Here is a 21413-nt window from a genome sequence, read left to right on the forward strand (position 1 = left end):
TTCTCCGCTGGTCACAATCTGTCCGGATGTATATCCGTGGGCAAGGAAAGATCGGTTACATCACTGGTGACAAGAAGGCTCCTGCTGTTAATGATCCGCTGTTCGACAATTGGGACGCTGAAAACTCCATGGTTATGACATGGTTGGTCAATTCCATGGAGGAGGATATAAGCTCTAATTACATGTGCTATACTACTGCACAAGAATTGTGGGATAATGTTAGTCAGATGTATTCTGACCTAGGAAATCAATCTCAAGTTTTCGAATTAACTTTGAAGTTGGGAGAGATTCGTCAAGGAGATGATTCCGTCACCAAATATTTCAATTCGTTGAAAAGGTTGTGGCAGGATCTTGACATCTTCAACACATACGAATGGAAATCGATTGACGACTGCAACCACCACAAGAAAACTGTGGAAGACAGCCGTATTTACAAGTTTCTTGCCGGCCTCAACATTGAGTTCGATGAAGTGCGAGGAAGAATTATTGGCAGACCTCCTCTCCCATCCATTGGCGAAGTATTTGCCGAAGTCAGAAGGGAAGAGAGCCGAAGGAGCGTCATGCTTAAGAAAAAAGGTAATGGTGAATCAATTGAAATTTCTGCTTTAATTAGCGATGCTGCGGCCAACAAGGCTGCAAATTACCAGCGCAGGTTTGATGATAAGCCACGGGTCTGGTGTGATTTTTGCAACAAGCCTCGCCATACACGCGAAACGTGTTGGAAGATTCATGGCAAACCTGTCAACTGGAAAAGCAGCAAACAAGGAGAGAAGAATCGTGGCTTTCCTACCGCTAATGAAGCCGATTCAGGTCCCTTCAACAAAGAGCAGATTGATCAACTCTTAAAGCTGATAAAATCCAACTCCTCAACTGGTACTCCTAGTGTTTTGTTGGCACAAACAGGTAGAAATCCTAAAGCCTTCTCTTGCCTAAACTTCTCTCCGTGGATCATAGATTCCGGTGCCTCCGATCACATGACTAGTTTTTCCCATTTATTTAGTACCTATTTCCCTTGTTCTGGTCATGACAAAATCAGAATAGCCGATGGTAGTTTTTCACCTATTGCAGGAAAATGATTTATTAAACTAACTAAGAAAATTAATCTCAATGCTGTTCTTCACGTCCCCAACTTAGCCTGTAACCTTTTGTCTGTCAGTAAACTATCTAAGGATTCTAATTGTCGTGTTACATTTTTTGAATCCCATTGTGAATTTCAGGACCAGAACTCGGGGATGATGATTGGGCGTGCTAGGATGCTTGAAGGTCTTTACTACTTTGATGAAGTACCTGTTAGTAATAAAAAAGCTCAGAGCTTTAATAGTACCAGTTCAATCTCTGTTCGAGAAAAAATAATGCTATGGCACTATAGGCTAGGACATCCTAGTTTTCTTTATCTGAAACATTTATTTCCAGAATTATTTAAAGGGATTGATTGTTCTTCTTTTCATTGTGAAAGTTGCATTTTTGCAAAATTTCATCGCTCTACTTATTTGCCAAAACCTTACCAGGCTTCAAAACCTTTTTATTTGATTCATAGTGATGTTTGGGGCCCTTCTAAAATCACTACTCTTTCTGGTAAAAGATGGTTTGTTACATTTATTGATGACCATACCCGCTTATGTTGGATTTATTTGATGAATAAAAAATCTGACGTGAAAAATTTATTTACAAATTTTTACAATATGATTGAAAACCAATTTCAAACCAAAATTGGTATTTTACATTCTGATAATGGAACAGAATATTTCAATGAGCAGTTGGGTGAGTTTTTGGAAAAAAATGGGATTTTTCATCAATCTACATATCGGGATACCCCTCAACAAAATGGCATTGCAGAACGAAAAAATAAACATCTACTTGAAGTAGCACGTGCTATAATGTTTTACATGCATGTTCCTAAATATTTATGGGGTGAAGCAATTTTAACAGCCTCTTATTTGATAAACAGGATGCCTACAAAGGTGTTAACATACAAATTACAAAACACCTTTTGATTGTCTCAAAATTTTTTTTCCTGACACGAGGATGTTTTCTGATTTACCCGCCAAAGTTTTTGGATGTACTGCCTATGTTCATGTTCCCAGTCAATTTCGTTCAAAACTTGACCCCCGTGCTATAAAATGTGTTTTTTTGGGTTATTCCTCAAACAAAAAGGGGTATAAGTGCTTCGATCCTCAAAACAAGAAATTTCATGTGAGTATGGATGTGTCATTTGTGGAAACAAAATCCTATTTCCCCAACACTTCTCTTCAGGGGGAGACAAGTGGAGTAGAAGACCGTTTTTGGGATATTTCTATCCCGCTCCCCAATGTCATTTATCCTACACAAAAACCACATCTGTCTGATAATGATCACTTAGGAGAACCAAGTTCTATGGTGCCTAGTCAAGAAGATTCTTGTTTAGGGGGAGAAGTACTACAAAATGATCTAAATCCTGAGCTTCAGGTTTATACTAGGAAGCGATTTCATCTGAGGAATAATGACCCGAATGTCCATCCTAATGACCCGAATGTCCACCCGAGTTCTGGCATCGAAATTTTAGGTAATCCTATTCCTTCTATTTCCGACCTTGATGTACCTATAGCAATTAGGAAAGGTGTCCGAAATTGCATTAAACATCCTATTGCAAATTACCTCTCCTATCAAAGACTGTCTAAAAACCATAGAGCTTTCACATCTAGGATTTCACACTTGTTTGTTCCAAGGAATATACAGGAAGTATTGGATGATCCGAATTGGAAATTAGCAGTCATGGAGGAGATGAATGCTTTAAGGAGAAGTGGTACTTGGGAGATAGTTGATCTACCCAAAGACAAGAAAACAGTTGGGTGTAAATGGGTGTTTACGATAAAATGTAACGCAGATGGAAGCGTTGAGAGATACAAGGCGAGACTGGTAGCTAAAGGCTTCACTCAAACTTATGGGATCGACTATCAGGAGACGTTTGCTCCTGTTGCTAAAATAAATTCCATCAGAGTACTGTTATCTCTTGCAGTAAATTCAGATTGGCCTCTACATCAACTTGACATTAAAAATGCATTTCTCAATGGTGATCTTGAAGAGGAGGTGTTCATGAGCCTACCGGCGGGATTTGAGCAGAGACTTGGAAGTGACAGAGTATGCAGATTGAACAATTCATTATACGGACTCAAACAATCACCAAGAGCGTGGTTTGAACGCTTTGGGAAGGCAGTTATCAGTTGTGGCTTCTCGCAAAGTCAAGTAGATCACACAATATTTTATAAACATTCAAAAAACAGTAAAATTGCAATTTTGATTGTTTATGTTGATGACATCATTTTAACTGGTAATGATGAAGCAGAGTTAGCAGCCCTCAAAGAGAAATTCGCAAAAGAATTTCACATTAAGGATCTGGGAGCTCTCAAGTATTTCCTCGGAATGGAATTTGCAAGATCCAAGGAAGGTATATTCGTTAATCAGAGAAAATATGTTCTTGATCTCCTTGGAGAAACAGGTATGCTTGGTTGTAAGATGGCAGAGACTCCGATCGAGCCTAACTTGAAGTTACAAGCTGCTAAGGCTGAAGAAGTCAAAGAGAGAGAACAATATCAGCGACTTGTAGGGAAATTGATTTACTTGTCTCATACGCAGCCTGATATTGCCTTTGCAGTCAGCATGGTAAGTCAGTTCATGCACTCACCAGGGGCAGAGCACTTTGAGGCCGTTTATAAGATCTTAAGATATTTGAAAGGAACTCCAGGGAGAGGCTTGCTATTCAAGAAACATGGACATCTTCAAGTTGAAGTATACACAGATGCAGACTGGGCAGGAAGTGTTACAGACAGGAGATCAACATCCGGATACTGCTCCTTTGTAGGTGGGAACCTAGTTACATGGCGGAGTAAAAAACAGAATGTGGTAGCTAGAAGTAGTGCAGAAGCAGAGTTCAGAGCTGTTGCCCATGGAATCTGTGAAGTAATGTGGATTAAAAGAATTCTTGAAGAATTAAAGCTTTCTCACCTGACACCTATGAAGGTCTATTGTGACAACAAAGCAGCTATATCTATAGCTCATAATTCAGTTCTACATGATCGCACAAAACATATAGAAGTGGATAAACATTTCATCAAGGAGAAAATCAATGCTGGCATAATCTGTATGACCTACCTTCCAACAAGTGAACAATTAGCTGATGTGCTAACGAAGGGACTACACAAGAAGCAATTTGATAAGCTGACTAGCAAGCTGGCTATGGAAGATATCTTCAAACCAGCTTGAGGGGGAGTGCTGGAAATTGTGTTCATGCATATAATATGATAGTGGTGTTGGTGGTAGATAGTGGCATGTATAGAATATGATAGTGGTGTTGGTGGTAGATAGTGGTATGTATAGAATATGATAGTGGTGTTGGTTGTAGATAGTGGCATGTATAGAATCTAATAGTGGTGTTGGTGGTAGATAGTGGTAATATATAATATGTAAGTGGCATATAATGGGTTATGATGATGTTTGTAATATCTCCTATATAAGGAGTGTCATTTGGTCTTGTAAGATAAGAAGTTTTGAATATAACAGAAATATATTCCTTCTTCCTCATATTTTCGGAGTTCTTCTTCTTCATATTTTCTAAGTTTTACAAAGAAGTTACTGAAATTCCTAGAAATACTCATTTGTGTTTAGTAAACATCATGGGCTTAGAGTACAAGATCCATTCCTAAATCGTAACAAAATACAAGAGAAGATTACACAGCACACACACAGATAGTTTAAAATGATTTGCAGGATGTAGCCACCTTCCAACGTCAATTTTAAAATGAAATTTGACATCAATTTCTAACAATTTTTTTAGGATAAATTATAATAACCTCAAAATTTAAAGAAAATATCATAAATCTCACAAGTTTAACATAATTGTATTAAGTTACTTTAAGATTTTAATTCCATCTTAAAATGAAATTTGACATTAATTTTGAACAATATTTTTAGGATAAATTATAGTAACGTTCTTGAAGTTTAGAAAAAAATACAGTAAGTCTCGCAAGTTTGACATAGTTATATTGAGTTACTTTGAGATTTTAAAATCACGTAATACTTGACTTAGGCCTCGTTTGGGAGCAGGCTAATTTAGTAACTTTTTGGCTATTTGGCTAAAAAGGTAGGTAAAAAAAACTTGTATGTTTGGGATGAATTTTTGGCTAATTACGAAAAGATGTGCAAAAAGTAGAGAGAAAAGAGAATCTTTGACTTTTTGGTATGAGTTGTTGGCTTTTTGGCTAATTTAGTAACTTTTTGGCTAATTGACTAAAATAGCCTCTTGCCAAACGAGGCCTTATTGTTATTAAAAATTCGTTAGTCATGTGGACTAAAAAATAATTCTTTTTTATATTGAAATATAAATTGTACATTGTTAATCTTAGTGTGTTTACATTATTTGTATTTGTTAGAATTTCCCATCTTTACCTTCACCTACTCCACTACACACTCCACTTCACCTACCTCCACTTCACCACACACTCCACTTCACCTAACCCACTATCACCTCCACTACACCTACTACCACATTTTCTTCTATATATAGATTGTATAGGAATTGTAATCAATGTATCTTGTAATACATCAACTCATCAATCAATAATATACATCAAATTTTACATGGTATCAGAGCAAGGTTAAGAATTTAGTATTTTTCGCTTCACCGGCGGGCGGCAACCTCGCTTTGGCCGCCCGCCGGACCTCAACCTAGTCCGCTAAAATTCTCTACACATACCTTCACTCTTCTTCACCACCTCGCCGAAGCAAACCCAAAATTCCTCTGAGACATTTCGTCGAACACCATGTCTGCAACAATGATGGGCAAAACACACATGGATAGTTTCTTCCAGCCGATTCTGGCCCTGCCAACGAACCCATCACGACATTCTTCACTTCTCCTCAGTTTAGAAACACCGTCTGGTGCCACAGATCCGGCGATTTCTCTCTCTTGTTTCTTGGAAACGGAGCAGCAAAATCAGTGTTTGTTGTCTTGGTTCTCGGAAATCGGCAAAGATGGGTTGGATGAGTCATATTCTCGCCGGAGACATTTGGATCATCTTCATCAAAGCTCCCCACATATTCCGCAGCATATTATTACACCATGACAACTGCTCTATCGAGATTCTCACACTTCGTCACTCTTCTGCTGCTGTTACTCCTCGTCGCGTCACTCTTCGAACCAACACACGGTGGAATCGATATCTCCGCCCTTGTAGTCGTCTCTCTTGTAGCCGTCTCTCTTGTAGTCGATATCTCCGCCCTTGTAATGTTTAGACCATTTTGGCGGAAGGTTCTGGTTACATCCGCCAAGAGCCCGCTCCTATCGGCTGTGCATAGCTCTAACCTCACACCCTCGGATGCTCTCCTTTCTATTACAGCTTGTAAGCATAGAATCACCCGTTGCTTTTCAGCTTCTGAACTAATTGGGGTATTATCTGTGTGCCTAATGAAGAACTCCAAATATGCTGTGTCCCCTGTTGTGTTGATGGTGGCATGGCAGACAACATATTCCATATCTTCTCTCTCTCATCTTTTCCCCTTTCTTTTTATTATTTTATTTCACCTTTCAATTCACACTTTCCACCCCCACAATCTATTTTTTAATCACCCTACGTGGTCTCACTTTTTCTTTTTCTTATTTTATTTCATCTTTCAATTCACACTATCACACACTCACCTTTCATCTTTTTTTTAATACCCCCCTCCACTTTCTGTCTTTTATTTTATTTTATTTATTTCTTTATTTTATTTATTTATTTATTTTTTTTTATTATTAAACAAAAAAAAAAAAAAAAAAAAAAAACGAAGCAGAAGAAGACGACCTGCACACCAAACCATCTTTTCTTCATCTCAGGGATCAATCCCGATCAGAATTTTACAGCAAAAAAAAAAAAAAAAAAAAAAAAAAAAAAAAACACGCAACTCCAACACCCACAACAACGGCTTTGTTTTCTTTTCTGCAGACGGCCACACACCGACATCCCTTCTCTACTCTGCCGCAGGTCTCTTCTTCTTGCCTCCGTCTTGGGCGGCCCTTGACGGTGTTGCCTCCGTGTTTCCCACTCCACTGGGCATGATCACTCCCCCATACTCTTCCCCTGCAGCATATGGCGGCCCTCCAAATCGGAACATCACGGTGGCCTTCCGCTTCAGCTCCTTGTTTTCTGCCCTTAGCACGCTTATCTCTGCTCGCGCATCCTTATACATGCGTTGGAGCAGAGCCAGCTGGGAGTTTACATGCTGCACCTCATTTGTTCTACTCTGCAGCCGGTTCGACAAATTTGAGACCGCCGTCATGCTTTCCACACATGCCTTCAGAGTATACTGATTGGCCTCCACATCTGACAGCACCGCCATTTTTTGCTCCACCGACCGCATCGGAAAATTCAACGGAGCAAACTCCGGGGCACTTGGTTGCGGTTCCAGTGCCACCGCACCAGTTCTCTCTCCTGTTGACTCGTTGAGGTCGGGAAAGAGGGTGAGCAGCCCGCGGGAAGACGAAGCCATTTTTCTGTGCTACAAAGTGTTCCACAGTTTCTCTCTCCGAAGAGGCAGAGTTTTTCAGAGAAGGTTGGTTTCAGAGGTTTCAGAATGGTATGCCTCAGCCTCCGTTTTCTCTGCCTCAGCCTCAGCCTCAGCCTCAGCCTCTGTCTTATAGCCGAGGCAGCCACGCGCATCGCGCGCCTCTTGCCACCAGCCGACAAACGGGCACGCAAGCCAAGGTGCCCACGTGTCTCGCCATCATGTCCGGCACACCTTTTGATGAATTAGGGCACGCCTTTTGATGGCACGCCTTTTGAAAAATTGAGCGCACCTTTTGAGGATGCGATTTTTTAAGGGTCCGACAAGACTCTATAAACTGTCCCGACATTTGATACCGGTTAGCTTTTTTAGGGGTCCGACAAGACTCTGTAAACTGTCCCGACATAGATTCCGGTTAGTTTCTACAAGGGTCCGACAAGACTCTGTAAACTGTCCCGACATTGATTCCGGTTAGTTTCTACAAGGGTCCAGCAAGACTCCATAAACTGTCACAACATTGTCTTCACCAACGGTCCGACATGACCCCATAAACTGTCTTCTACAACGGTCCGACATGACCCCATAAACTGTCCTCTACCACGTTATGACACCACCATACAGTGTCCTCTACAACGTTATGACACCACCATTCAGTGTCTGCACCAATGGTCTGACACGACCATACAGTGTCTCCTATCCTTTTTTATTTTTATGTATTTTCTTGTTTTGTTCCTCTCTTCAAACTCAAGTTGGTTAGTTTCTATCCTCCTTGAGTTTGCGGGGGGCTGTTAGAATTTTCCATCTTTACCTTCACCTACTCCACTACACACTCCACTTCACCTACCTCCACTTCACCACACACTCCACTTCACCTAACCCACTATCACCTCCACTACACCTACTACCACATTTTCTTCTATATATAGATTGTATAGGAATTGTAATCAATGTATCTTGTAATACATCAACTCATCAATCAATAATATACATCAAATTTTACAGTATTAATTCTAGTCTCTTTAGAGTAATTAAAAAGAACGTTAGTATAATTATGTTAAAATTGTGGGACTTATATTTTTTCGAATTTCAAGAGATGTCAATATAATGCTATCTTTTTGTGATTCTAAATAAGCATTAGCAATTATTTATTTATTTATTTATTTTTTGGGACATTGGATCTATGACTTTTAGGCTTTATTTGTTTTGACGTAAAATATTTTTGTCAAAAATATTTTGTTCATTTTTCGTTGATTGGTTGAAAAAAAAATTAAGTAAAATATTTTTAATATATATATATATATTTTTACATCAGTCTTTCAAAAATGAGTTACTTTTAAAAAATTTCATAAGTCAATTTTTGTAAAGTTGACTCTCAATCACTATTTTTTCAACACATTTAGCTTTTTTAAATAAGTGTGTTAGCTCACGAAAAAGTCATAAATGACACGTTATCAAATCAATTTTTTTAATTTAATAAAATATTTTTATTTTAAGTGTTTTAATGTCAACTAAATGCCAAAAAATAAAATAAAAAATATATTTTTTTAATGTAAAATTAAGAGTCAATCTTATTTGTAAGTATTTATTTTTTTAATGAGATGCATAAATTTTGACAATTCAATGTCTGTGAAGTGTAATAAAAGCTCCAAATGACTTGAAAGGGATACAAAACCACGGTTTAGGTCATTAGTGGTTTGTCACATTCATGAATATTTTTATGATTCCTGTCTAAGCACCTCTTCAAAGTTAGCTTCTGCTATAAATGTGAAACCTCTAAAAGTTAAAATCCATTGAACTCAGCCTATGTTTGTGGGCCCTTCAAATTTTGTTTCCACCTAATGAAGCATTGTATTGTGTTACTAATATCTCTCATTTAGGAACATATTATTTTATTAATTTTTTGAATTTTTATAACAAAATGGATAGAAAAATTAAAAAAAATGATGTGACAATTTATAGTGATTTTTTTATTTTTTAACTAAAATATATAATTAACAAATAAGACCCAAATGTCAACTGAATTTTAAGGTGTGGTTTGGAATAATCTAAATAAGTGCACTTTTTGACTTTTTATTAAATATGGGTTGAGTATGGGTTGTGTTTGAAGTGATGTGTTAAAGAGGTGATGTGCCTTAAATAAGATGATGTGCCTTAAATAAGATAGTAACTTTTTGACTTTTTACCTTTTTTAAATCATGCCAAACAAGGCATTAGTTTTTATATAATAAGAGAGTAATTAATGTGGAAGTTCTTGTAAAACAAAATTCTCCCAAAACTTAAATATATATATATATATATTCTCTTGAAAACATCCCCGACCACCCACCACTAAGCATTGTTAAGAACTATATTGCAGCACTTGAAGACAAAAAAAAAAGGCTATATACTTTTCATAGCAAAGAGCCAAATTGCTTTGCTTGTTTCTCACAAAATTAAAATACAAACAAACTAATGAAAAAAAAAAAACATTTCTTTCCTTTTCAAAGATAATATAAGAACCCACTCTCCGATATGTCTATGTACTACTTTTTATTTACTCTACTTTGATTTGTCAGTCCTTTCTACTTCTACATAGAGGTGATTCTCATACACCTTGTTTGATTTGCAAATAACCAAGTGGAGTGGAATAGAACTATTTCATCGCATGTTTGATTCACATTTTGTGAGATAATTTTATATATGTGAAAAAAAAATTAAGTGATCTATTTTTAAAATCATACTTATCATTTATATTTTTAAAGATGAATCTAATTTGATCATGTGGTTACAATTGGCCAACCAAATTGATTTTTGCATAAATAATCTATTTAAACAAGTTGAATGATTTCAAATTATTGGGTCCCTGGTGGGAGCCGGGCTCTTGATCTGTATTTAAAAGTATAAATTACTAGTCAATCATATGTGATAGTCTTAAATTCCTGTAAATTCTATACATTTTTTTAATGAACCAATAAATTTTTAAAATACTTATCTTGGCTAGAACACTTTCTGGGGATATTAATAGATGAGTATAGGAGTTACAGATAAATAAGTCTGATCAATAAGATTAGTCCGTAAATCCCCTTATAAAATATCCTCCTGATCCACAAGGTCGGCTTTATAAGAAAATATCTCAAGGTGCCAAGCCATGCCATGTCGTCTATTTAGTGGCTTCTTTAAACTTACATTATTCTCTAATCTCTAATCCAATCAAATGATATGCATCTTCACACTAATTGCGTATTGGTTTAATTTTAAGCCAGATATAAAAAGTGTCTTTTCACAAAGGGTGATTCTATTAAAACACCACAAATCCTCTCAGTACACACCACTTGCTCAGTTCACACCAGACACAAATTAAAACTTTTAATTTTATTTCAATACACACCACTAATTTTCAAATAATATCAAATTACCCTCATCTTCTCTAACTAACCCTAACCCTAACCCAAACCCAAACCCTTGCCTCGGTCGTCAGCCATCGACCTCCACTCCTCTCCTCTTTTCGTCTCAATCCTTATCTTCGTCCCTCCACCGCTTCCTTACCACCATCGCAACTCTCACCGCCGTGGTGCACAACTGCCGCAACCCCCATAGATCTCTCTCTCTCTCTCTCTCTCTATGAACTATGTATGGTTGGTCGTCGACCGGAGACAAGTTGCGATGGTGGTGGTCTCCGCGTGATGAAAGGCGTCATGGTGGTAGGTTGTTAGGGATGGTCGTTGTAATGGTGGTGGTTACAAGATGGCGGCGACAACGGTGGAATGAAAAGGCAAAGTGGCAATAGCAGTGATGGCGGAGTGACAAAGAGAGAGGGTCACTAGTGGCTGCGATGGTGATTGGGAAGAGTGAGTTGCAGATGAGGTTGGTAATGGCAACAACGGCGGAATAAAAGAAAAAGAAGAAGTAGAAGGAGAGTGGCGACGACAATGAAGATGACTTAGTGATGGTAGTGGTTGGCTGATCGGTGATGGTTATCAATAGGTTAGCTTAGGGTTTATGGATGAAAGGGATGGAATATAGATGAGGGCAATTTAGATATTTGCTTGAAAATTAAAATTGTAATTAAAACATTAGGAATAATGGCGTGAACTGAGAGTAATTGAGATGTGTAAATAGAATTATCATTTCACAAAAGTTTCAAAAGCTCCATGTAGTGCACTAAACTATTACAAAGCAAAGCAAATCCTCTTTTCATTGTTAAAAATAAAAAACATGAAATCCCATTTCCATTGTAGTCATTTATCAAGCAATAATAACTGGGAATGTTTGTGTCTCTCCATTTTGCTTTTCTCGTCATTAGTAAAATAAAAGCATAGTAGAAACTTCATTTATGAAACAAAAATAACAATCTCCTCAACCAAACTAATAGTAATTTTTAGTTAGAGGAACACATTTTCTCTCAAAAAATGCATGCCATGAAAAGTGAAATAGGACTGAAGTTAATAAAAAATTGGACAAGATTGGGGACATTCTTATGAGTAAAAAAAATAAAAATAAAAAAGCTTGTGGACCCAAGTTAATTTTCTTTCTACAAAAAGTAGATGGGTAACATGACAGGGTGCTTAAGTTGGTGGAAATTAAGGATCAAATATATTTTGGTAATGTTGAGGTGATAATTACAGACAGAAAATGTCCACTTATGCTTGAGAAATTAAAATTACGATAGGTGGAACGAATGCAACATATATATATATATATATATATTTCAGCTGATTATTCATATATTTCTAATCTAAAAGTGCCAAACAAGATTTTGTTGGTGAAGTGGAGGATCATGGTACACAATTGTCTCAAAAATTGCGATTTGATTTCACAATGTACATCCACAAAAACTAACTACTATACCTAATCACCCACTTGCTCTGCTCTCCCTATTTATTTTTCTAGGCACTAATCTTAAAATTAGTTGGTTGGCCGTAGAACAAGTTTTTACAATATAGCTTAATTGCTGAACTCACACAATATATATATATATTTATATGTTGATTTTGTTTTATATGTAGACTTTTGTTGACTATTTGCTCAAAAAATTTTCCTATCTATTCAAAATTCTTCCCTATCTGTTTAATTTTTTTTTCTATTTGTTCAATTTTTTACCATATTTGTTTAATTTTTTAATCTTTTCAATTCAAATTTTCCTTGTTTGTTTAAATATTTGTCGAAATAAAATTCTATCTGTCCAAATTTATTATCTATTCAAATTCCATCTGTTTAATTTTTTATTTTTATTTGTTCATTAACAACAACAACAACAACAACAACAACAACAATCATCAACATCAACAACAATCATCCCAAAAAAAAAAAAAAAAAAAATCAATCTGTTTAACCAAAAAAAAAAAAAAAGATCTGTTGAATTCAACATATCTGGATTAGAAACCCATGAAGAGGTAGAGGAATAAGATTTGAGCCTTTTGAACAGATCTGAGCCTTTTTGAATAGATTTATTCAATCTCATTTCTAGCCATCGGAAACCTAGAATCCCTTATCTCCGTCATTCAATAGATGAACAAATTTGTTTGTGATGCCTCTTCACAGCTACTGTCCCTCCTTTAGCCACAACCTATCCAAAGGAGAGAGAGAGAGAGAGAGAGAGAATTTTGAAAATTTCCCTAACTTCTTTTGAAAAGAACTACCAGAGTATTTTTTTTATTTACTCCATTCTATTTCAAGCAAAAATTCCAATAAATCAGCTGACTTATGCTTTAGTTCTAATCATGCCAAAAACAATCTAATGACAGATAAATTCCAACCATTTTCATCAACGAAAACCTTTATACCACACCAATCTTCCAAGTTTCCATCTCATTCAACTTTTAATCATGTTTTCGCCTAATATTAAGTGTAATCAAAATCTTATTCGAATATTAAACTTAAAAAACGATTTCATTAGATATCAATTGGCAACTGAATGAGTACTTCAAATACGTATCAAACGCAATTCCTAACCTTAAATGCATAAATCTTCAAATTAAAGGGAGAAAAGTATATATACCTCGAATAAGAGTGAAGTTCACTTCACGAATAGGAATCAAGATAACAGTACGGGAGAGATCGGCACTGTGAGTGAGGATCAAAGAGTTAGAGTGGTGGTTGAGAGAGGTGATGTGAGATCTGAAAGGAACACCGGCGAGATCGTACTGGATGAGGCGGTAAACATGAGAGTGCGAGACGGGGAAACCATGAAAAATGAATTGTGCGTAACCCATGAACACTAGTCCCACAATTTCATATTCTAATGCATGTTGTTCCAATTAATTCCACATTTCTCTGTCCACACATGGATGGCCAGTGGGCACCTCAACCTTCCAAATTCATCGTTCTCACACGATCGACAGGTGGACACCTCAAGAATTCCCACATTTATCGTCCCCGCATGATTGGGCAAGTGGGCACCTTAGTTTCCCCACGTAGGTAATACTATGGGATGCTTTTTGGGGTTACCAAGCGTGCCCAACAGTTTAGACTCCCGATTTCTGATCTGATATCACTAGTGCAATATAAAACAAAAAATGAGAGTCTAAATCCCGTAACTTTTGTAGAAAATCCATTTTATTGCAAAATATTGCCAGAAATGGACTACATCACCAGATTTCAGAGTCGTTACCTAATCTTTTTGGGGAAATTAGGAAACCTGTGACTCGTGCCAAAGGCCACCGTTCGTCATAATCAAAGTGTCTCGGCTCAGGAACATAGGTTTGAGAGGGGAAGGTCATTAATTGAGCACTCCACTCACCCGATCAAAGATCGCTCTCTACTAAGTCATAATGTGGTCTTTATCATCAATGTACATCCATATTTTGATTTTTAATAATGTTATCATTACTATCTGAGGCATTCAAATATAGATTGTGCTGTAAATTTTGGGTATGCTTTGACTTCATGCATTTTTTAAAAAGGGGTTTTCTTTGATAAAATCCATAGCATAAGAATCGTCTATACTCCAAAATAAATAACGCAACCTCCATCCACTCATATTCAAGCAGATATCTCACCAGCCTCATGTTATAGCAACATATATGGTAAGCAACACGCACACGCAATAGGCTAAAGCTCAAAATGCTCACCTAGTACTCCAACGCGAGTCAAGATCTATATAGACATGTATGGATATCCTTGATCCTATATGCATGTTTCTAATGCAATACACACAGAACATGTACCCAGAAGTCCAAATGCTAAGATGTAGCATGAATATTACCACGTCACATAGATTTATGTACGTATTCATCTTTGAAGATAACACATCATATTAATGTAAATAATCCAAGTCCCAATGCATGAAAAAGTGGATGCAATATACAGACATGATAAAGAAAACATAATGCAATACTAAAAGTGAATAAATAAAAAGGTTAGAAAAGACTTGGGGATGGAAGATTATTACAACAATTCGAATAAGAAAAGAGAATAGAGAGAAGGATTATTACAACAATGAATCCATCCAGCCTAGCTACTGCTGAATCTAACAAAGCATACTAAATAAAGAAAATAAGCTATCTAGGGGCTCCAGAACTGCTCAGGGAAGCATTCCCCAGAAACTGCCTATTTTATTCTTGGGGGAAATGTTCAGCTAGACACTAGGTTAGTTGGCTGAAGTAGAAATGAGCCGGCCGAACTCCCTTTCCAGATGGGGATTAGGACAGTGCAGGATTTCAGGACAGAGGCCAAAGGGAGGCATTTTGGGAGGTTCTCACACCTTCTACCCCCTCTGTTGGTAGGGATTACTTGGAGGGGAGATGGATGGGCCAAAGCCCTCAACAACAACATAAACAAATATATACAACAGGTACTTTACCCAAAAGAACAAATTAAATGGATCAAAATCAAGAACAAATTCAAGCCCAAGAAATAGATAGGAACTTACATATTCTTTTTGTGAATAGGGGCAAGTTAATACCCAAATCCATACTATTAAGTGGAGAGTGTAGATTAACGCAAATCATTTCTTGACGGAAGCTTTGCGCATTAAGTGTTTATGTTTAGAGAGAGAGAAGAGGAACTTTGGAAAGGAGAGAGAGAGAGAGAGAGAGAGAGAGAGAGAGAGAGAGAGAGAAGGAGAGTGGGAAGAAAAGAGGAAGGCTAACTTAAGCTTTTCCCCCCAAAGAGATCGATCCCCCCCAAAGAGATCAATCCCCTATCAGTTGTTGCATTCTGCTAAAAATTCATTCAAAATAAATTGGTAGATTGATCGATCGCACCAATGAGATTGATCCCTATTAATCTCTACACTGCATGAATTTGACCAAAAATTAAAATGATCGATCGAGCACCCCGAAATGCGATTGATAACCAACCCAGGATTTCTCTCAAAAACTCTCCAATTCACTCCCCCAAATGCCAAGGATCAAAATACTAAGTGTGAGGGAAGAAAATAGCAATGGTAATTAGATTAATGCACGGTGGTATGGTTCGCATACAAGTATACTGTAAGGTCAAATGGTTCGGGTGTAGACCTGGACCGTCACAATAACTTTGGCATTGGTGTGATTTTTAGTCCTACCATCAAATGGAAATTCGATTGGATTGTGATTCTTATTAAGGTTTCAATTCAATGTTGCCTCCCCTTCCCCCCCCCCCTCCCCCATAAAATAAAATAAAATAAAATAAAAAAGTAAAAAAATAAAAATGGCCCCATCACTTCCCACTTCAGATTTAAAAGGTTTCGTAAATGCTAAGAGGATGTTCGAATAAAGTTCATCGTATAGTATTATGTTTTTATATCATGAAAAAGTAAGCTGCTAGTCTAGCACCTCAGCGTTTTAATAATCACAAAGATTCATACAAGTTAGGCTTTTCTTCTGGGTGTTAAAGTTCTCATTTCCAAAAATTTGAGGGAACCTTGACACCCTTATATGAGTGCGCAATGAGGACTCCATTCAATTGGTGTGCTTTGATGCTGTTGCACACTTTCTCTCCCTACATGTATAATATTAATATGTGATAATGTTATTAGTGAAAAACCAATTTGTAAGAGAAATTGATAGATTGATGTTTATTGATTGATGTATTACAAGATTGTTGTATTGTTATTTTTATCTGTATATTACAAGTCCTATATATAGAGAGGTTTTGGGAGTAGTAGGTGTAGAGTGGGTGGTGGTAGTAGGTAAAGTGGAGGTGGTAGGTGGAGTGGGTGAGGAGTAGTGGAGGTGTGTAGTGGTAGTGGTAGGTTTTAGTGGTGTAGGAGGTGTACATTAACAGCCCCCCTCAAACTCAAGGAGGTTAGACACAAACCAACTTGAGTTTGGAGAGAGTTACAAAACAGAAAAAATAAACTGATAAATAAAATAAAACAGGATAGGAGACACGGTATGGTCGTGTCAGACCGTTGTAGCAGACAGTTTACGGGGTCATGTCGGACCGTTGAAGCAGACACTGTGTGGTCGTGTCAGATGTAGAAGACAGTTTACGGGGTCATGTCGGACCGTTGTAGCAGGACAGTTTACGGGGTCATGTCGGACCGATGTAGAAGACAGTTTATGGGGTCATGTCGGACCGATGTAGAAGACAGTTTATGGGGTCATGTCGGACCGTTGTAGCAGGACAGTTTACGGGGTCATGTCGGACCGTTGTAGCAGACACTGTGTGGTCGTGTCAGACCGTTGTAGAAGACAGTTTACGGGGTCATGCCGGACCGGTGTAGAAGACAGTTTACGGGGTCATGTCGGACCGTTGTAGACGACAGTTTACGGGGTCATGTTGGACCGTTGTAGAAGACAGTTTACGGGGTCATGTTAGACCGTTGTAGTAGGACAGTTTATGAGGTCATGCCGGACCGTTGTAGCAGACAGTTTACGGGGTCATGTCGGACCGTTGTAGCAGACACTGTGTGGTCGTGTCAGACCGATGTAGCAGACAGTTTATGGGGTCATGTCGGACCGTTGTAGAAAGTTGTGGTGGTGCACCAAGGGGGCGACTTAGGGAGTGCGCCATGAGGTGACTTGAACATGATACTGTGTATAACCCCCCCTCAAACTCAAATAGGTGTGAAGATAGAAACCTATTTGAGGTTGAAAAGGGAGTGATAAAGCTGACCGGTGTAAAAGACACTGTATGAGTGTGTAGATAGACTGCCCAAAAGATATACATAGATGTAGATATCGAGCCCTCAAAAGTCGTGCCCTCAAAAGGTGTGTCATCAAAAGGCGTGCCCGAGTCATCAAAAGGCGTGCCATGAAAAGGCGTGCCAGGTTGTCGGCGGCAAGAGGCGCGCGATGCGCGTGGCTGCCTCGGCTATATAACCAAGACTGAACCTGAGGCTGAGGCAGAGGCTGAGACAAAAAACCTGCGAATTTCTCTGAAAAAAAACTCTTCGTTGTGCTGAGAGAGAGAGTCTGGAACACTCTGTTGCGAGAGATAGTCTGTAATACTCTGTTGCCCAGAAAATGGCTTCGTCTTCCCGCGGGCTGCTTACCCTCTTTCCCGACCTCAACGAGTCCACAGGAGAGAGAACTGGTGCGGTGGCCAGTGAACCGCAACCAAACACCGCTGGGTTTGCTCCGCTGAACTTTCCGATGCGGTCTGTGGAGCAAAAAATGGCGGTGCAGACGGATGTGGAGGCCAATCAGTACACTTTAAAGGCATGTGTGGAGTCCATGACGGCGGTCACAAACTTGTCGCACCGGCTGCAGAGTAGGACAAATGAGGTGCAGCAATTAAACTCCCAACTGGCTCTGCTCCAACGCATGTATAAGGATGCGCGAGCAGAGATAAGCGTGCTAAGGGCAGAAAACAAGGAGCTGAAGCGGAAGGCGACCGTGATGTTCCGATTTGGAGGGCCGCCATATGCTGCAGTGGAGGAGCAGGGAGTAGTGATCATGCCCAGTGGAGTGGGAAACTCGGAGGCAACACCGGCAAGGGCTGCCCAGGACGGAGGCAAGAAGAAGAGACCGGCTGCAGAGTAGAGAAGGGAGAGGGAAAAAAGTCCCGCCGGTAGGTGGGTGTTTGTGGGTGATGTTTGTTTTTTTTTTTTTTTTTTTTTTTTTGTGTAAAATGGTGATCGGGGTTGAGCCCGGAGATGAATAAAATATGGGTGTTGTGCAAAGTTGGAAATTGTTTGTGTGGTTTTTTTTTTTTTTTTTTTTTTTTTTGTGTTGTGTGTGTGTGTGAAAATCAAGGGAATCGAACAATAAAAAAAAAAAAAATATATATATATATATGGAGATGGGGATGATGAATATGGAATAATGAATAAAAAACAGAGCATCAATTAAGGTTTATTGAGAGTGGAGGGTTGGGTTGTGTGGGTGGAGAATAAAGAAAAGAAAAGAAAGGTGTTGTGGAAGTCTTGGATGGGCGGTGGAATTTGTTGATTTTAAAAAACGAAAAGCTATACTTAATGTCAGCATTATCAGCAACGATAAAATAAAAAAAAAAAATAAAAGAGATGTAGGAGAAGAAGGAAGAGGAGTAGATCTGGGTAAAAGCTCTCCAAATCTAGATCTGGGTAAAAGCTCTCCAAATCCAACTCGAACCATGTTGGTGTCATCAAGAGTGTTGAGAAGAAGGATCCATCTGGCAGTGTTTGGGGTCCAATTCCAGTGACCGTCGCGAGTAGAGACACGGACGACGGGGTGAACAGCGTGGTGGCGGGTCGGTGCACAGGTCGGCGGCGGTGGCTGCCGCGAGTGGCGGCGTGGTGGTTGGGCTGACGGTGACTGGGAAGCAACTAGGGAAGAGACACGTGCCGATCTGATAGAGGCCGAGGTTATGGTTGGTAGCGCTGGCGGCTGTTGCCGGCCGTGATGTGGAGGAGAGGCGGCGGAGGTGAAGACGTTGTCGGCGAGAGAAGTGAAGGAGAGGAGGCCGGTTCGGACAGTAGGGGTTGAAGACGGCGATGGCGATGTGTCACCACCAAGGAGCTTGGCACTGTGATGCGGTCTTTGGGACAGAACCCAACAGAAGCTGAGCTTCAGGACATGATCAATGAGGTTCAGGAGGATATGGTGACCGATATGATGATGATCGTAATGAAGGCCGTTATGGAAGTAGAGATGATGATCGGAATGGTTATGGGAGAGAAAGAGAAGGGAGCTATAGGGATGATGACCGCTATGGTAGGTATGGGGACACGTATGGTCGTGATGGAGATCGTTATGGTAGAGATTCCGATGAACGTTATAGCAGAGATGGTTACAGGGATGATGATCACCAGGGAAGAAGTCGAAGCATTGATGACTACCAGTATAGCTCGAGAGGTAGGAGCTCCGACAGAGAAAGGGACCGTGCTTATGATGATGATGGTCAATATTCATCTAAAGGAAGTGGTGTTAGAGCTGAAGACCATTCCCAAGATGAAAATTATGTGCTTTGGAGGTTTGTATCAGAGTGGCGCAGCATAAGCATGGTTGGGTTCCGGCGGGCGGTGAAGGCAAGGTTGCCGCCCGCCGGAAGGTGAAGATCACCAAGAGCTAACCTATAGCTCTGATACCATGTAAGAGAAATTGATAGATTGATGTTTATTGATTGATGTATTACAAGATTGTTGTATTGTTATTTTTATCTGTATATTACAAGTCCTATATATAGAGAGGTTTTGGGAGTAGTAGGTGTAGAGTGGGTGGTGGTAGTAGGTAAAGTGGAGGTGGTAGGTGGAGTGGGTGAGGAGTAGTGGAGGTGTGTAGTGGTAGTGGTAGGTTTTAGTGGTGTAGGAGGTGTACATTAACACAATTTACTTTTCTAAATGCGTGTCAGTAAATGTTGGGTATGATGTGACCAATACAGTGTTTGCTCGGAAGTTGTTGGGGTTTGGTATCATGATTTGAGGTGATTCTCTAAAGTTGAGCTTGATCAACTTGATTAAATGTACTGAATATGAACTTGAGCATCCTTGTATCATTTATTTAGAGTCATTTGAAGTTGAGTTTTTGTTGGTGTCACCGACCTTACAACTAAAGGAAAAGAAGAAACTGAGCTCAATTGATTCTACTCTGCTCTCTCATTTGATTTTCAATGAAAATTTTAATGCCCCATTGCATAGGTAACAAGCACTTCACCAGAATATCATCTAATTTAGGTAATTATTGGTGGTTTGTGGTCCTTGAGCTAATGTTTTGATCAATAACTTGACTTTGGCAAATAGTTGAATTTGCTAGATTGATTTAAATGTTTGTGTCAAAATATTTGCAAGTACTTTTTTTCTGACTCCGGTGCATTGCAATTGATTAGGAGGGTGACATTTGTGCACAAGAAGAAATGCTGAAGAAGCAGAGTAATAATGTGATTAATGGTGCTGCCAGTAGAAATATATTCCAACTAGTTTGGGGGAGTTGAATATATGTATATATATATATATATATATATATTTCAGTTTTATATGATTTTGAATCAAGGGTTTGGCTAAGAAGGTTGATGAGGTGAAAGGTAAGGATGACTGAAGACTGTGTTTGTAAATAAGTAGATATGTTGCGTTAATAGGGCAGAAAGGCATATTACTTGTAGACTGCTAATTATCAATTGCTATTATTTCTTGTCCATTTTTTTCTAATCACGGGTTGCAATAAGCAATGCTTGTTCCTCTTTTATTATTCTTGTATTTTTATTATTTTTGACATTTCAAGAGTACACAAAGTTTAAAACAGAACTTGAACTGTCCATGCTTGTCCAAGTGTGGGTTAAAATTTTGTTCTGCCAGATTTGATCACATGTGATATGATGTCAAAAGATCAATTAATTCACAAACAAAATCTTCGGGTCTCGCTTGGCAAGTGATTTTTTTAGCTAAAAAGTCAAAAAATCATTAAAAACACCAAAAAGTCAACAACTCATACCAAAAAATCAGATTTTTTTTTTTCTCTCTACTTTTTGCACATCTTTTCGTAAAAAGTTAAAAAATCATTCTAAACATACTAGTTTTTTTTACTTCATATTTTAACCAAAAAGTCAAAAAGTTACTAAAAAAGCCTGTTCTCAAA

General features: G+C 38.6%; 1 protein-coding gene across 1 annotated transcript in view; it reads left to right on the forward strand.

Annotated features, from left to right (window-relative positions):
- MUS81 (Restriction endonuclease, type II-like superfamily protein) overlaps window positions 1–20986 on the forward strand; it is a 96479-nt gene extending 75493 nt beyond the window's left edge. Inside the window, exon 15 of the mRNA XM_082915623.1 lies at window positions 20668–20986. Coding sequence (XP_082771749.1) covers window positions 20668–20772 — 105 coding nt within the window. The 3' untranslated portion in view covers window positions 20773–20986. The remainder of the gene's footprint in view (window positions 1–20667) is intronic.
- Window positions 20987–21413: the final 427 nt, after the last annotated feature.

This window comes from Camellia sinensis, chromosome 2, assembly GCF_055761805.1.
Source record: "Camellia sinensis isolate YWXY chromosome 2, ASM5576180v1, whole genome shotgun sequence".
Taxonomy (NCBI): Eukaryota; Viridiplantae; Streptophyta; class Magnoliopsida; order Ericales; family Theaceae; genus Camellia; species Camellia sinensis.